Source organism: Anser anser (assembly GCF_964211835.1).
Source record: "Anser anser genome assembly, chromosome: 18".
In the NCBI taxonomy this organism is placed as follows: Eukaryota; Metazoa; Chordata; class Aves; order Anseriformes; family Anatidae; genus Anser; species Anser anser.
The window spans coordinates 354,638-367,787 of record NC_139739.1 but is presented as its reverse complement, the minus strand read 5'-3'; the positions used below and the strand labels follow the sequence as shown (position 1 = coordinate 367,787).

Here is a 13,150-nt window from a genome sequence, read left to right as displayed (position 1 = left end):
TGCATCCATTTAAAATATGTCACCTTTCAATTTGTCCAGATGCCTCTTCATTGTTTTATCATAAGAACGAGTTATCCTGTAAAATTTAGATACCTCCCTACAATGTCCTGGACAACCAGCTGTTGACCCTGCTTTGAGCAGGGGGAGCTGGACTAGATGATCTCCAGAGGCCCCTTCCAGCCTCAGCAATGCTGTGATTCTGTAATACTAGAAAGTTTTATTCTCCAAGACGTTGTCATTCCCCACCCCCCAAAGAAACCCTGAACTCAGAAAATGCTTTATAAAATCTCAGAGAATGTGGATATTGGAACGAGCCTCCCACAGAGGTTATTAAAAACAGCAGCTAGAGGACACAAGATTTCTGGGAGGAGGTAATGAAAAAAATCCTCCTTTTTTTTCTTTAATATGAAGACAAGCTAAACATAAATGTTGCTCTACCAAATAGTAAGTGTTGTATTTAATGTGTCTCTTTTATAAAATAAAGATTCAAGTAAAAATACTTGAGAAGTGCAACAGAAAATACTGCATCTTTCATTAAAGAGAGACCACATGTAACAAACACTACTTTACATAGCTGGGTCTTTCAGAGTAAACCCAATGAACAGGTTAAGTACATACTATCTGGTGCACTTCGCATATTTCGACAGACACAGTCAAGCCCAGACAATTACATGTGACAAACATACTCAAACAACTGTTAGATCTGAAGCATTTTTGATGGCTGCAGACCCAGACATTTGGAGTCTAACTAAACTGAAGAATAGGATTTGGAAAACCTTATGTTCATTCAAAAGCTAGAACACAGACCTTTGCTGATAATTTGTCTTTTTGCCACACAGAATGTTGCCACTTTAAAAAACAGAAAGAAATTAATCATTCAAACTATTCTTCAAATATTTTGGAAAAAATATTTTAAGTGTTACCTCAGAATGCATTCCATGCATCTTTAACATACAGAACATACAAAGCAGCACTGTTATAAACAGCATACTTCCAAAGAGTCATGCTAGATCACTCAAGCCATGACTCATATTTTTATAAGTGCATTCAGTTTTCTATACTTCCGACAACTTCACTACCACAAAAGGTAATCAAAGGCCAACGTTTGAAAGCCATATTTAGCCAGGCTTCCCATTGTCCTCAGTTTAGCTTGTCTTACAACAAATAAGAGAACTCTAGAAAGATCTTCCAATGCCAGTTGCACAAAAGCCAGATAGGAGATATCTCCAAAACATTAGTCAATTCTGTTAAAAAAAAAAAAAAAGCCAGTCATTAACCGACCGTGTGGCACAATAAATGTTGATACTTTGCAGGAGGGGTGGGAAGAGAAGGGGAAAAAGGGGGAAAGGTGAGAGAGTTTGGAAGATCATATGCGAACGTGCACATGTCAGGGCTTTCAGATGCAAGGCAGCGATAACAACAGCATGAGAACAAGGAAGCCCAGAGGCTGGAAAACAGCCACTACAGTGTGCGGAGCTGTGAAGGAAATGCAGGTCACGAGTGGAAGACGGAAGGTCCTCAGCGGTACAAAATGTTAAGGCATCAAAGGCACTGGGCAACAATTTCATCTCCAAATCTAACTGATCATTTCTTTTCTGAAGAGAAAAGCCTCAATATGGTACAACTAATAGCAAGTCTTCTTCCATGTTCCCCACATTATTCAGAAAGAGAATATTACTATCAAACAAACAGCATGACGCTACAGCAACTCAAAAGAGTCAAATAAGAGATGCAATGGGATCTACAAGCATGCTTCTTTCTGTAAGAAAAAAAAAAAAAAGGAACTCTCGTGACCAGAAGTGATGATCAAAGGCAGGGTATATTAACATACATTTAGGCATTCCTTAGGTTTTGGCTGGTCTGCCTCAGAAAGTAGAACCTCCACATATTATTCAGAACAGCCACCATTTCTGGTACCCCCTGCTGTCTACCCTCATTTCTTCACTCAGCATTTCTTTCCCTGGAGCAACTCACAGTTCTTCCTATACAATTTGCCCCGTTTTTCCAGCTCACCTATTAAAAAAAAAAAAAAAGTGATACAAGCATTGATGGCATTTAGAGATTTGGAATTAGATTGTGGAATTAACATTTTTTTTGAAATGAAGCCCACCCAGCTAAACTAGGTCTACACGGATCCTGCAGGTTCAAGAAAGCAAAATATTTCTATTTATAATTGCATTATCTTTATATGAAAAATTGTTCAAAATGTAAACAGTTTTAAACAAGTATCTTGCAGAATGTAGACAAAATTATCTCAAAAACAAAAATTGTGTTGTACTTTTAATATGCTTGTTTGTCTATAGCATACGTTAGTAACAAACAGCCAAAATTCCAAGAAAAGTTTAGTTAGGGCAACTAAACTTATGCCACAAGTCTTAAGAGACTCTCCAAAGCTAACCCTACAACATGCAGTGGAACAGTTTTACTTGAGGGTTAGCAAAAATGTACCTTATAGAATTGTTTTCATTTCCTTATTAGGAGTAGACATTTCAATACATACATATTAGCTATCGTAACACTGAGACCAGCTATTTTTCTATATCTGAAGCATGAATTACTATACATTTGCAACTACTAGTGAAATCTAAATTTTAACACAGAATTAGACCCAAATCTAAACCAGTTAAACCACAGTATATCTTTCATTAATTTGAGGATAAAAACATAATAAAACCTATATCCGTAACACCACCAAGAACCAAGCAGAGACTGTTCAGATGTCAGAGTAACAGAACATATCCCTCATTTTTCATTTACCATATCTAGGATTCTTTTCAGAGTTGTGCAGCTTGAGTAACTGAATAAAAATTCTCTAGAGCCAGAACAACAGCAAAACAAAGAAAACCATTTGGCATGATATCAAAAGAACAAAATGAGCCTAATCTGATTTGCCTGTGGGTATTCCCAAAATACTATTTAATTCCTGAAATATTCTGTTATCTTTTAATTTCTCAATGATATTTACACAACGTATTTTGAAAATAGTAGGACTTACAAGCCAATCCTCTCAGACAAACACTAAAAACATTAGTTTTATGTACCATTGAAATAAACAGTCACACAACATAAGACTTGTAGCAACTTATTCTGATCTGCTACAGATCAGAATATTTCTTACTTTAATCGCTTTCTCATTGTCCATATTTAGTTTAAACTTGCAAAAAAATAAGCAGATGTATTGGTATAAATATATTTGCTTATTAATAAACACTGAATGCTTTAAAGACCGATTTCAAGGCTGGGAAAGGCAAGCTGTGTTAAGATAAAGACTTTCAGGCACAGTTTTTCGTAATGTAGTCTTTTTTATTTTTTAAGTTCACAAGAAGATAATTGCATTGGAAGCATATATCTCTAAGAGCTTGTTCTGGGCATACAGTACACTAGTGTGCCCTAGTGGTGCAGAAAGAAGGTAAAGTTATGTCACTTTTCAGGAACATTGCTCAGATTTTGTAGTGTTCAAAACAAATGCTCACAGTTAGGATCTCACCAAAAATATTTTGGGAGAACTGGGGAGGGGGTGGGGAACATCAAAACTTGAATTAACTCAGGACCTTGACTGGAAATAAAAGCTGTATGAAAATTCAAGGTGAAACAACTGTGTTTGAAAGCAAAAGCAAACACTTTCTTCCTTTCTGTTTTCCCATTTCACAGATTTATTTCACTGTGCTTTTTGTTTTGTTTGCCATCCTCTGAGGCATGGATCAGCTTAATGCATTGCCTTGATTACAGAACAAAGATATATATATTACAAATACATACTAGATTCCAGTTGTGATATTCCCCATTAGAATTGTAGATGCTGCTAACAAAAATAACTGAGTAAGTAATTAACAAATTGCATACCCAAGATAAAGGATAATAAAGAAATGTACAACTAGTAACTTCAAGCTCAGAAAACTTAGATTCAAAAGCTATCCAGTTTTGAACTCCTTAAGTAAAAGGAGACTGGGTTCTGTATTTAAAACTTAGATTTTTCATGGAAATTATGAGTTATATCTGTTAAGCTCCCTCTTCTGGCTAATTAATAAAATTGCTTAGGTTTTGGATGCATGTTTCAAATTTTCCCAACTACATTCTATCAAAAGGAACCAAACAGAATTTTAAAATAATTATAAAGCAGATATTGATGATGAAGTATGCAACATAAGCATTCAACTTCAGACAGCGCCTTCCCGCTATCTCATACTGAGAAGCCTCACACACACACACACAAAATTCCATGTACTATGTAGGCACACCACCATAAACTATTTGACTAACAATCACCTAGATCCATAACAACTTTATAAGCACCATTGCATATTTTCTGTTTTTGGAAGTACAATACAACCAGAAAATTTCTGTGCTCGAAAAATATCTGATTAGTTAATTAGCCCTCAAAGTACACTTTTTCCTTTTTTTTTTTTTAATCTGAAAGAATTGCGTAATAAAAATACAAGTACGCGTTTTAGAAAACCTAGCCGTTTAAACGAGGAAAACCTACCACCCAAACCTAACTTCCTCCTTACCAGGATCTCCCGTCTCTGCTGTGACTTCCAAAGCACTTCTGTTGGATAAGCACTGCTCCCAATAACCAGAAACAGTTGGGGAAGCACATTAACGCTACCTGGCATTCCTACTGATACCACTGGAACACGGATGACTGGTATTTCACAAAGTAGTCTCAGAGGAGAGCAACTGTACGGTGGCGGGAAGGAAGGCACCCTATTTATTTGCCAGTAAAACAGGAGGGAGGGACACAAAACACCACCACCCCTCAGCAGTCAGGACTGTCTACCTGCCTCTGCCTCATCGCACAGAAAGTTGTTTTCCAGTTCAGGCAGAAAGCTCATTTATATTTGTGTCCTTCAACAAAATAATAATTAAAAAAAAAAGAAACGATGACTCCTCTGTGCTTTTTCCGTAAAAGAAGAAGAGTTACCCAAGAGCTCCAGCTACTGCGAACACCAAAACTCCTCCTACTGTACCAGCAATTTTCAGTCTCCTTTTCACAGAAATGCTCCCCCCCAGAAAACGCCCTCCGTAAAATACAGCTCATTCTAGAGAGATGCAGAGTTCATCACCATCTACAAACAGACAAATAGTCATCTCATACCGGTAATGACGGTTAATCAGTTTTTATCTTTTGCACTGACCTACGTTAATAACACTCAGGCAGTTGATGCAGATGCGCTTAAAGCAGACAGAATCACCCTTTCTCAGGTAATAGCTCCAAAAATTAACATAGCTTAGCTAAGAGGTGTGGTTTTCAGCATTAGGCATGTGCTTTCGAGGAGAAGTTCAACTTATCTTTCTAGATACTGACCCTTTTCTTTGCTCTTGCTGATAATTTACAGAAACTAAACTACAACAAATTAATTCTAAACAGGAAAAAAATCACCAACAGATTTCAGTATTTCAGTTCTATTCATCGTAACTAGTATTTTAACTTATACGTCTATTTAGTTAAACTGTTAAATAATTGCAAATGCAGTGATAGAGTACTAAATTTAGTTCTGTCACCAATATGAACCTTAAGTCTATTCATCTAGCTTTTTATCACTGAACCGGTTTTCACTGTCATATCCGTACAATTATACCCTTTAACAAAGCATACTGGTGAAAAATATCCTAGCTTCTCAAAGAATAAAAGGTAAACTTTCCAATGACATTGAGAATAAAAGCCATACCAAAAAAAAAATCCTTAAAAAAATATAAAGTCCCAGTTCTATCCCAAGATAGATACTTTAATAACTTTGACTCCCAATATGCCCTTCCCAGTCATAGACTATTTGAAACAAAGAAAACAAATTATTTATTTAAAAAATTGTTTTTTTCACTTGAGCACTTAAATAACTCGGAGAATTGGGAAGAAAAATGCACACTGACAAAGAACATGAAAGGGCATGTGAAGAGAAATAAATAGGAAATTGTCCTTCACACAGGACAAAAAGCCTGCAAAAGCTACGTTGACTTTTTTAATCTTTCATTGATAGTAATTTTCCAAGGATACAAACATTTTGTATCATGGAGCAAGATATCCTTTACATATTGATCCAATAAATCAAGAACAGATATTATAACAAACACATTTAAGTCTTCCATTGCTTTTTCCACCAAAAAGGCTCAAATAACTTCCTGTAAAAGTATCTCCTCATCTTTTCATGCAAAAAAGAATAAACAAAGAAATAGAGTTTGTTCAAGGTCAGGTGGATGCTTAATAGCAAAAATAGAATCAAAATAGTTACTATTTCATGTTTTTAAATCGATAAGTTCTAATAATATTCAATAAGTTTTAATTCAATAATTTTTTCTGGTCTTCTCTGAAACAAGAGCCTCACTTATGTTAAGAAATGGTTTTGTTTTGGTTTGTTTTTTACTGTTCCATCTTAGTGATTGATCTATACATATTCTATTATTTCTGTATTTGATAGACTGATAATAATGTCTTCATTTAGCACAGCCAGACTTTAGCTAGTAAATCTTCTATTCCATCTTATTTTCTGTTTTGATCCACAAATCTATTCCAATGATTCATTTCAAAGGTTTTGTTGTACAACTGTCTGCGACTTGTATTTTGAAAATATTCTTTTATGAAGTCTTTTCATAACTTTTCATCTAAGTGAGCTCTATAGCAAATCGTTACCAGACTTCTTAAAAATAGGATACAAAACTATACAAATATACCACTGTTTTTATACTCTAACTCCTTGTATTCAGACAACTGACCTGGAAATCCAGAGACTGAAAAAAATAATGCAATTTTCTTTTTTTAACAGTCCTTCACATAAACTATGTAAAATCTTTTATGATATTCTGTAACATAAGACAGAAGTTAATGATATTTAAAAAATAAAAAAGGAAAAAAAGAAGCTTACAAGGTTGTAAGTCATCACCCTACCAAAGCAGGAGTTTCTTGCTTATGTGAACTGATACAAACTGTAAATTGCAGAGGCTCAGTACAAACAACAGAGAGAACGTACTAAAACTCTTGGAGAAAGATTAAGTAGTGGTATGGAAGAGAAAAGAAATAAAAGTACAATGGTTAAACATGAAAATCAAATGTGAAAAATAAAAGTGCTGCAATGCAAGATGGCAACCCCACAAAACAGAATCAACAAAAGGGAAGGCCTTTCCCTGGCCCATGGTCTTCCTTTTGTGATTATGAGTGGGAGAGCTTTAGAAAACACTTTTAATAACATTTTATTTAAGCAGTTTTTTGGTCTTAAAACAAACAAACAAACTAACAAAAAAAACTTAAGAGTGTAAAATTACAGTTTCCTGTTTCAATATATTCTAAAGTTAAGATAACAACTTTTGACCAAAAGATGGGGAGGGGACAGGGAGGCATGATTTTTTCTAGAAGCTAATAAACAACTGAAAAAAAAGAATACAGGACTTCCGGTGATCTGCTTACATTTAAAAGGCAACATAACTTCAATAGTTTGGACTCAGCTGATGGAGAACATTATGCTTGCTACCTGACATAATTTCTGAGGAGAGGAACCTGGGTGATAAATCTGGTCTTAAACTGCATCTGTAGCTAAAGTGACTAGTAAGACTGTGTGAGAGATTGATGGGAGAAATGGAATCTGGAGTACATTCTACTAAAATTGATTGGCATCTAAAGGGATGGCTCTGGACTAGCCAACAGTGAGTCAGAATTACTGAAGCTATCAACAGCAACTAGTGGGAAGCAGTCTCAGAGGAAACAGGCAACCAACACCACCTACTCTACAAAATGTTTCCTTGCATAATCAGATCTTATTAAGAATGCTGAGGTATGCATTTCTTAAAACGTTTATCCACAATATACACACAAACTCTTTGAACGCTATTTTGAAAGGCTTTATTGCTCCATTATTAATAAGAATCTCCATGCTACACCTCAAGAAACTTCACAAGAAAAATGTTCCTGGATGCTACTCAAAGCCGACTACTTTTAAAAGAGATGTCTGGTCTTCACAACCAAAAATCGATGCTAGTTTAAAGTAGTAAGACAGAATCATACCCCAAACACAGAGAACAGTTTAATAGCCAGCAGGAAATTCAAGTTAAACAACTTTCAAACACAAATGATTATTATTAGCAGCTTTTAGCAAAAGCAGCCATTAATATAGAAGTATTTGCAGTTGTCTACATTACATCAGTAATATGAACATATTCCTGGTGGAGTTGTCATTTCCCCAGAAAAGTAATACTTTCTTACCTTTGGCCATTTGGGATTCAGAAGTCGTGCTTTGATTGCATCATCCAGGGCCTTGTCATACTGTTGGATTTTCATGTAGGCTGCTGAGCGGTTACTGTAGAGAATGCAGTTCTGAGGATCAACTCCCAAAGCCTCATTGTACAACACAATAGCTGTATGAAAATCACCATCATGGCAAGCCTGGTTGCTCTGTCGAACTTTCTCAACAAATTCAGCTTTGCTCAACATGGGGCTGTCAGGACTTCTTCTTCCAAAAGATTTTGATCCAAAGAAAGAAATCTGTGGAGGAAGAGGGGAATTACATGTAAATGGTAAGAAATGCTACTCAAAAAAAAGAGAAAAAAATAGCGTTCCATAGACACTATAGAAGAAATTAAAGCCATCACTATTAATGCAGAATAAATTCTGAATTCAGAATCACTTTTTAATTGTTCATTATTTGACTTGTTTTGGTACAGAAGCAGCAAGAAAGAGCCTTAGAAATCATATTATTCCATATGAAGGATATCTTCCAGAAGGCATATAACCTTTTTCAGGCATAATACTAGTTGTCTATTTTAGTATTCTGCACTCCACAAGCTTTTGCTCCTCAGCCATACAATTTGATTCTACAACACCAAGCATAATCCCAAGGTAAAAATGTTTATTGGAAAACATGGCAGGTATGAATGAGAAGATGATGGTAGTATATCCATCCAATACACAGATCACGGAGAAGCACGTGCATGCACAGACAACAGAAGAATGTATAAATTGCTTACAAACCAAAGAACTTACACTGGCACATGTGCTCACAAACCTCTACATCCAGCCAACTGCAAGCTGCAAATTGTTCCTAAGTGGGAAGAGAAGGATGAGTCTGTGGAACTGGGTATACTTGCAGAGATTAGCAGGGCATACAGTTTATGTTAGCAACAGAAGAGACATCACTGCAGAGCCCCCTTCCAGAATTCTCAAAATCAGTCAGGCAAAACAAAATAATTAAGAAAAAACGTTTTAAGTCTTTTAATTAAAAAACTCTAAAAGATGTAAAATGAGCTGCAAAAAGTCCTAGTTCCATTGATTTTGGTATACCCTTTCTCCTTGTCTAATTTTCAACATTCTTTAGTTTCCTCAACCAGTCATTAGCAGTCAATAACTGTTTCTGTCATGTATTCCCTATTGTCTCTCAAAGAGCCTCAGAAATTCATCAAGAATACCACTGTAAAACTCTGGTTAAAAGACAGTTATGAATGACACTAATTGTACTTGGCGACAGGTAACATGTATATATGGAAACACAAAACTTGGAAGTAGTCATTAAAGGATCAGACTACAGATTTCAACTATAGTTGAAATAGGTATTATCCATTTTTAGTTCTGCAGGCAGAAAAAGGTTAAGAATATCACATATTGTTACCACAACACAACAATTGCCAGGCTTAAATACATTACCAGAGTAAGCTGAGTCACATTTTCGGGTGGAAAGGGAAGCAAGCTGCAAATTGACTTCCTGTCTCACGTATCAATAAAGGTCTACAGGCTTTTTTTTTTTTTCCTCCTCAAGTCAAACAACAACAACCAAAAAAGCAATCGATTAGAAACTACTGATCTCTTCTTTTCCTTATTATTCCTTTTCCTTCCTACTCATTTTTTTTTTTCTGACAGGTGTTTGTCCAAACTGTTTCTAAACTTCTCTACTCAAGCTGACTCCTTGTTTTCCTCGGGAAATCTCATTTCAACTGCTTCATGTTTTTCATCTTGAAACTAATTTTTCTAATATCCACCCCAAATCTCCTTTGCATTTCTTGTCCTGTCTAAATTGAAGCTAACCAAAAACTATAAAAATCAAATTTCTGCACCCTCAAAAATTAATTCAATATGCCGTATACCTTTAAAAAGCACTGGTCTACTGATCTGCTACTTCAATCAACTTTAGAAACAGCAGCTCATATATTCTCAATTACTAGCAGGTAGGTTGCCCTACTTTGAGCAACAGCCCAAACAATCGGGGGGAACATGTCGCTTCATGACAAGCAGGGTGATCACTCACACATTTGTAAGTGTGTTTGTGACCACAAACTTCATCATATGGTCAGTTTGACTTTTCCTGAGAAGCTGCAAAAACAGAATATGAAGATCTAGCAACTATTACACATGAGCAGATGTTCAAGCCCAAACATTAGGAAACCCTGAGAAAGCTAATTAGTTCCCAGAAAGCCACAGATGGCAGGGCATATCAGAGAGAAATGGAGCCGGGAAGTACCCCAGTGCCAGGAATGGCTCAGGTAACAGCCCAGAGACCCCGTGATTTACACAGAGAGTTGATTCACTGCAGAAAAAGAAATTTCAAAGCCTCAGTCAGTTACACGCAGGGTTTATTAGGAGGAATTTTCCCCAGTGTACCACTGGTCAGACACATACAGGGAAAAGGGCATGTTTTACCTTACTCTGAAGAATTAACAACCAATGTAGACAACTTATCTAAACTCTAAAATGGTATCCTGCTGCCTCTTCCATAGGTGTCTGCTCGTGCTTCCTGACCATAGATATATCAGTCATCAGACCAGGATTGGAAAGGAAACGTATACAAAGTTATATTGGCAAGGATGTTAGAGAGAGAAAAGACGGGAATATGCAGAGCATGGATGCCACTCACAAATTTCTGGGCAAATTTGCCTAATGAATTCAAGACATTGGCAATTTCATTTTCTGACTGTGGCACACAACTTTCTGGGCTTCTCAGAGATCTAATTCAAACTGTTTGTGCAGCACGCATGTTTGCTACTGAAACTGCACGCTAATTAAACAAAATAGTAGCCAAATGTTAAAACTATCTGCCCAGAACACAGATCAATCTTCAGTATATTCCGGGAAATTATCAGAAGATGACACACGGTGTCAGTAAATGCAAAGTGATGGAAGAAAAAATCCTTAGCTGTTATTGCAATAACTGGCCCTAAATTTACCCTTGTCCCTCACAAAAGACTCTCTAGACACCTCGGAAAAATTCTCCAGGAAACAAAGTCTCAGTAGTCATGACCAGTCAAAGACAGCAGTAAAAGAGAGAAGAAAGAGGAAACAATTGTGACATTCTAAAAATCCGTGGAAAGAAGTGCATTTTAAATCCCATTTGCAGTTTTGTTCCCACCACCACGAGATAAGAACATACAGGTACATAAGCAGAAAAAGTAGGAGATGGGTAACAGATAACCAGATGTGGATCAATCTCCAAATACAGAGAGTCTAAGACTACGAAACTTAAAAAAAGAATTGAAAGAAGCAAGTCATAGGTCTATAAAATGAAGAAAAGCATAGCAAAGGTAAAGGGAACAATTATCCACTATTCCTTACAGGAACAGAGAGGCGTCAAACAGGCAGAAGATAAAAGAAAAACAAGTAAAACTTACACATGTGGTATAGTTAAAATACGGAATCATCCCAGGTGTTACAAAGAACAATACTGATAATAAACTCAAAAAAAAGTAATTAAGAACATGAAAGAAATTCATAGAAAGCTACTGAACACCAGATTACATACGTATCTTGAATGCTCAGTAAGTTTAGATAATTTGTTACTAATGATAAGCCTGATAAGGATTGCTATATTTGATTTTGTTCTTATGGTACATCGTCATGAAATTTGAAAAGTTAGCTTTTCTCATGTAAATCACCAGTTACCCTCACTCTACAAACTTTTCCATTAAGCATATTTAAGGAACTAAAATATCGCTTATTAAATTTAATACAAATATTTTAACTCAGAAAATGCCAGAAGGAAAAAAAATATTCTAGCAATATAAGATGTAGATATTATTAAGTTTTGTATATTCAGAATACTTCCACTATAAAAGCAGCTGGAACACTGCATATACTTACTGAAACTTCAGCACAATAATGTGAAACATACAGGACATAGGCAACATCTGCTTTGCACAGTCCATTTATGCAGTTTGCACAACAGACAAACCGAGTAGGGAATACTTAGGGTTCTAGCTTCACTGGTTTCAGAGTCAACCTTCAGAAGTAAATCAATGAATGCAAATTCACGTTTGTGTCTGAGCATGCTGAAAGCCTAAAACAAACTCAGAAGTACAAATTTTACAGGTCCCTACTAACCTCATTAGAGATTCATCCTATAGATAAGGGACAGAGTCCCTTCAGCATCTACATAAAGTATGTTACTGTCAATCTTTTAGAAGGAAGAGCGTGAAAGTGTAGAAGTTCTTAAAGAATAGGAGAAACAGAGTGAAGACAGTACAGAGAAAATGGATAGTAACAAAAACTAAGACAAAGAAGAAAGAGAAATTAAAGCAGAAAGGAGCTCATTTTCTCGATAAGAGATAGTGAATATGACACTGACACATAGAAAAGTAATGAAAGTTGACCTCCTAAGGTCAAAGGAGCGCTTGCACCTATGGCTATCCAAATGATCTATCATTAACGTAAGAGAAAGATTGAATACAAGCTAAAGGGAGCATAACATCTTGAATCGTGAATAATAACTAAATTGTAAATTTCATTATCAGTGAGGAGTCTGAACTGTCAGCTAGCCACAGGCAGACAGACACACTAACGACGAATAGATAAATCAACAATAAGCAAAAGCCAGGTCTGAACAGGAAAGACACTTCAGGAGGAGCTGGTATAGAAGCAAGTGTACACCCTCTCAGGATCTTGTCATCTGCAACAAGTCATTCAACTGCTGTAGCATGACTGCTTTCTTCTCTGAGTAGACGCAAGCCGCTTACCAGTACACATTTGTAAGCACAACGTCAATAAAAACGCTCACTCACCTACGGGCAGGCAGGCACTTCACCTTCAGTCTCTTGCTACAGCATTCCTATCGCCAGTGACCTGCCCGGTAGGAATGGAAGTAACTGGCATTCAGGCAAAGGCATTTTCAACTTCGGGCAAGAGGGTGATAACATGGCAAAATACAGTGAAGAAGCCAGGAAACATGGCTCAATCAGTATTTAGCAG

General features: G+C 36.3%; 1 protein-coding gene across 5 annotated transcripts in view; it reads right to left on the bottom strand.

The window, feature by feature from the left end:
* TTC28 (tetratricopeptide repeat domain 28) overlaps positions 1–13,150 on the bottom strand; it is a 171,047-nt gene that overhangs the window by 156,113 nt on the left and 1,784 nt on the right. For 3 of the 5 annotated variants that reach the window (XR_014573781.1, XM_083804594.1, XM_083804597.1), the window contains exon 2: positions 8,189–8,467. Coding sequence is in view for 4 of the 5 variants with exons in the window: in XM_083804594.1 (XP_083660720.1) it covers positions 8,189–8,467 (279 nt within the window). In the remaining variant the exon portion in view is untranslated. Of the gene's footprint in view, positions 1–8,188; positions 8,468–8,965; positions 12,045–12,963; positions 13,025–13,150 lie in introns of those variants that run through there. The other 2 variants (XM_083804595.1, XM_083804596.1) reach the window with 2 other exon arrangements.